General features: G+C 42.0%; 1 protein-coding gene across 1 annotated transcript in view; it reads right to left on the reverse strand.

The window, feature by feature from the left end:
* LOC111951768 (disks large homolog 5-like) overlaps positions 1-5,370 on the reverse strand; it is a 118,152-nt gene extending 112,782 nt beyond the window's left edge. The window contains exon 1 of the mRNA XM_070435000.1: positions 4,600-5,370. Within this exon, the coding sequence (XP_070291101.1) occupies positions 4,600-4,900 (301 nt within the window). The 5' untranslated portion in view covers positions 4,901-5,370. The remainder of the gene's footprint in view (positions 1-4,599) is intronic.
* Positions 5,371-5,571: the final 201 nt, after the last annotated feature.

Below are 5,571 nucleotides of genomic sequence, written 5' to 3' on the forward strand. Positions count from 1 at the left end.
GTAGACCTACAGTTGAAGTCGGAAGTTTACATACACTTGCGTTGGAATCATAAACTCGTTTTTCAACCACTCCACAATTTCTTGTTAAACAAACTATAGTTTTGGCAAGTCGGTTAGGACATCTACTTTGTGAATGACGCAAGTCATTTTTCCAACAATTGTTTACAGACAGATTATTTCACTTATAATTCACTGTATCACAATTCCAGTGGGTCAGAAGGTTACATTCACTAAATTGACTGTGCCTTTAACAGCTTGAAAATTCCAGAGAATGATGTCATGGCTTTAGAAGCTTCTGATAGGCTAATTGACATCATTTGAGTCAATTGGAGGTGTACCTGTGGATGCATTTCAAGGCCTTCCTTCAAACCCAGTGGTGCACTTCACAAAATAGATGGCATCATGATGAGGAAGGAAAAGGATGTGGATATATTGAAGCAACATCTCAAGACATCAGTCAGGATGTTAAAGCTTGGTTGCAAATGGGTCTTCCAAATGACAATGACCCCAACCATACTTCCAAAGTTGTGGCAAAATGGCTTAAGGACAACAAAGTCAAGGTATTGGAGTGGCCATCACAAAGCCCTGACCTCAATCCTATAAAAAAAGTGGGAAGAACTGAAAAAGTGTGTTGGAGCAAGGAGTCCTACAAACCTGACTCAGTTACACCAGCTCTGTAGGAGGAATGGGCCAAAATTCACCCAACTTATTGTGGGAAGCTAGTGGAAGGCTACCCGAAACGTTTGACCCAAGTTAAACAATTTGAAGGCAATGCTACCAACTACTAATTGAGTGTATGTAAACTTCTGATCCACTGGAATGTGATAAAAGAAATAAAAGCTGAAATAAATCATTCTCTACTATTATTCTGACATTTCACATTGTTAAAATAAAGTGGTGATCCTAACTGACCTAAGACAGGGAATTTTTACTAGGATTAAATGAGTGAAAAACTGAGTTTAAATGTATTTGGCTAAGGTGTATAGTAAACTTCTGACTTCAACTGTATATGGTCATTTTCAGATACACAGGGTAACGTCACTGTGCCCATGTTTGAGCGCTGACCAATGCAAGGTAGGCGGCCTGTTCTGATCTTGCACATTAAATAGTATGCGTAAACACCTGTCTGCCTGTCTCAACGTCAACAGTGAAGAGGCGACTCCGGGATGCTGGCCTTCTAGGCAGAGTTCCTCTGTCCAGTGGCTGTGTTCTTTTGCCCATCTTAATCCTTTTTATTGGCCAGTCTGCGATATGGCTTTTTCTTTGCAACTCTGCCTAGAAGGCCAGCATCCCGGAGTCGCCTCTTCACTGTTGATGTTGAGACTGGTGTTTTGCGGGTACTATTTAATGAAGCTGCCAGTTGAGGACTTGAGGCGTYTGTTTCTCAAACTAGACACACTAATGTGCTTGCCCTCTTGCTCAGTTGTGCACCAGGGCCTCCCACTCTTTCTATTCTGGTTAGAGACAGTTTGCGCTGTTCTGTGAAGGGAGTAGTACACAGCGTTGTACGAGATCTTCAGTTTCTTGGCAATTTCTCACATGGAATAGCCTTCATTTCTCAGAACAAGAAGACTGACGAGTTTCAGAAGAAAGTTATTTTGAGCCTGTAATCGAACCTACAAATGCTGATGCTCCAGATACTCAGCTAGTCTAAAGAAGGCCAGTTTTATTGCTTCTTTAATCAGAACAACAGTTTTCAGCTGTGCTAACATAATTGCAAAAGGGTTTTCTAATGATCAATTAGCCTTTTAAAATGATAAACTTGGATTAGCTAACACAACGTGYCATTGGAACACAGGAGTGTTGGTTGCTGATAATGGGCCTCTGCACGCCTATGTTGATATTCCATTAAAGAATCTGCCGTTTTCAGCTACAATAGTCATTTACAACATTAACAATGTCTACACTGTATTTCTGATCAATTTGATGTTATTTAAAATGGACACTTTTTTTGCTTTTTGTCCCCAAATGTTTGAACGGTAGTGTATCTAGATACGTATCCTCTTGAAAGGGAAAGACGCACATCCCTAATGCATATATACGAYGTGCATTTATCAAGAGTCAACTGTAGTCCACCTTCAAACTGTCTGGGAACGGTTGGTTTAAACCTCCATTTGAGAAAGTGCATACAGGCTGAATGAATGACTGTCATTCAGATGCAACATTTTCTAAATGGTCTAGTACAGGGTTCACCAAGTACAAGTCACCAACCCTAGTACAGGGTTCGCGGCTGAATGTAATTGGGGACCACTAGTCTAATAGGACAATAACTGGGTGTATAGTACTGGCTACATGCAATCTACTGTACAATGGAAAATAGAGAATATGACTGACACCATGTTATGGATTTATAAGCATAGTTATACGCATGCACATCATGCTAGGGTCGATATGAAAGGGCACGTCAGCCGCGAGAGCATTTCCATGGAAACAAGTCAGTCTGTGAGCGTATAATATAAAAGCCAGGAAGCACTTGTATTTAAACGTAAATGCAAATTACATGATATTACATATTGATGACAACTTGGGAAATTACGTGCACATTTAGCCCTACTGGCTACTGCATTTCATTTCCCCTAATAAACCTAAAGTAAAAGGACACTTGAATTACACTGAACAAAAATATAAATGCAACATGCAAACTGTTGGTCCTATGTTTCATGAGCTGAAAAGACCCCAGAAATGTTCCATACGCACAAAAAGCTTATTTCTCTATTTTGTGCACAAATGTGTTTATGTCCCTGTTAGTGAGCATTTCTCCTTTGCCAAGATAATCCATCCACCTGACAGGTGTGGCATATCTGGAAGCTGATTAAACAGCATGGTCATACACAGGTGAACCTTGTGCTGTGGACAATACAAGGCCACTAAATTTTGCAGTTTTGTCACAACAGAATGCCACAGATTTCTCAAGTTGAGGGAGAGTGCAATTGGCATGCTGACTGCAGGAATGTCCACCAGAGCTGTTGCAAGAACATTGTATGTTCATTGCTTTACCATAAGCCGCCTCCAACAAACATTTTAAGAATTTGGCAGTATGTCCCACAGCCCTCACAAACGCAGACCACATGTATGGCGTTGTGTGGGCGAGCGGTTAGCTGATGTCAACGTTGTGAACAGAATTCCCCATGTTGGCGATGGGGTTATGGTATGGGCAGGCATAAGCTACAGACAACGAACACACCCGCATTTTACCCAGGGCAATTTGAATGCAYAGAGATACCGTGACGAGGTACTGAGGCCCATTGTCGTGCCATTCATCTGCTGCCATCACCTCATGTTTCAGCATGATAATGCACGGCCCCAATGCAAGGATCTGTACACAATTCCTGGAAGCTGAAAATGTCCCAGTTCTTCCATGGCCTGCATTGTCACCAGACATGTCACCCAACATGTCACCCATTGAGCATGTTTGGGATGCTCTGGATTGAAGTGTATGACATGTTCCAGTTCCGGCCAATATCCATGAAGAAGTCAATTCATTAGGCCCTAATCCTCATTGCAGAGCAGTGGGACAACATTACACAGCCCACAATCAACAGCCTGATCAACTCTATGTGAAGGAGATGTGTCGCGCTGCATGAGGCAAAACGGTGGTCACACCAGATACTGACTGGTTCTGATCCATGCCTCTACTTTTTTTTTCTTTAAGGTATATGTGACCTACAGATGCATAGCTGTATTCCCAGTCATGTGAAATCCATAGATTCGGGCCTAATGAATTTACTTCCTCATATGAACTGTAACTSAGTAAAATCAATGAATTTGTTGCATGTTGCCCTCTTCGTTCAGTATAGTTTGATGGGGGGGAAAAAGCATACCTAAATACAGTGAAATAGCCCCATCTGTATCCTATACATTGTATAATATGCCCACTATGAATGTGACTATATGTGCATTGCAACTGTAATGAAAATATGTTGTTACCTATATATGGGTGGTCTCTGAAGTGTTATTCTGGAATACATATTGCATGCTCCTCATTCAAAAGGAGGAATGGCAAGTGTGTTCATTTAGCATCTACTGCCTAGCCAAACAGTAGCAGAGTCCACACTGACTATAATAAATAGTGATAAGAGTTTGGTTATAGAGCCTGTGGCCTCTGTCTCTGCTGGTGATCATTTGAAGGTGAAATGTTGCTGTGGAATGAACAACGTGATGCTGAAACAGAACCAAACTTTGGTAACAACTTAATGTTAACAAAGTTCCATTCTTTTCAGCATCACATTTTTCATTCCACAGCAATATTTCACCTTCAAAAAAGTTCCATCCTGAAAGAAACCACAAGGGCCACACAAGGACCTGGAGTTCTGGTATTATGGCTTTGAATGCTGCATATCAACACCCCTAATGTCAACATGAGAATGACATAGCTAGTCAATGATCCATAGGATCATGTGGCTGGGGTGGAAGGAAACAGTTTTATCTTATGTAGGATAGCTTTTAGAAGTATTGCACAGCAGACCACCCTGTAAGTGCACTATGAGACGTGGGTATAGGTAGCACTTCAATATCTCTAATGTTGTGTGGAGGAATGTAGCAAGAATGCGTCATACGTTTTGATGTGCAAAAGTGTTGCATGCGTGCATGGTATCTTACCAGACGAATGGTCAACGGGTCCACCGCCGTTAGTAAAGAGTGCAGAATACAGCTCAGGGTACGTCTTCTCCAAGGCCACACACAGTTCGAGGAAATGGTCGCTTTCCTTGTTCACAAGCATCTTYAAAAGCTGGTCCACTTTCTCCGCGCTGGAAGAGCAGTTTTGGTCCAGTTCGAAGCGGTCGAGCTGGCTTAGAGTACCGGAGATTATCAGCAACTCTATCAGCCGGTCTGCGTCAGTTATTGAGTCCAGCAAGTTTTGGTGGYATTGGTCTAACAACTCTTTGTGCTTTGGCTCCATTGCCGTTCGCTTTAGTTCGGTAGCTAACTAGCTAACGTTAGCAGACTGGTTAGCTAACGTATCCTTGGCTTTATTTCTCCAAAATGACCCCCCTGCCCGATAAGCGAACAAGGAACTAACTTCCTAATTGTCACTTGTATGAATTCAGCAGAACAGCCATGACATCTAATGGCATGGGACAGCAATTTTTTATAACAAATAGGAAAAGGCACACGAAGCCATATTTGTTGCCTACTGTTGACTGCACTAAACAGCCATACATTTTCCCAGGTTACTTACGTTTGGCAACTTCATCCATTTTTGCGTTATTCCGACAAAACCCTGCCCTAACACATGAGCTTTTTCCAAAGAGTCATTTATTTCATGCACTATACCACCTCAAGTGCGAGGAAAACTACCGTAACTCTCTCGCCGTTCCCCAGCTATACTGTATCCTGCGCAATGTCTGGGCTGTTCAGCAGCTGCTGCCTGCTGTCAATCAAATTCCCATACAATGCCATGTAAAGTAAATCGGGGCGGGTCTTACACCAAGACACACCTGATTTTTCAATGGGCGTACGTTCTGAAAACCTAGGCGGAAAAGAAAAATGCATAAAAATGTTGCTGTGATACATACATTGTAGCATAAATACATTGTARAAGAGGCAGTAATGACAACCAACTCAGCAAAC

Source organism: Salvelinus sp. IW2-2015, linkage group LG25 (assembly GCF_002910315.2).
Source record: "Salvelinus sp. IW2-2015 linkage group LG25, ASM291031v2, whole genome shotgun sequence".
Taxonomy (NCBI): domain Eukaryota; kingdom Metazoa; phylum Chordata; class Actinopteri; order Salmoniformes; family Salmonidae; genus Salvelinus; species Salvelinus sp. IW2-2015.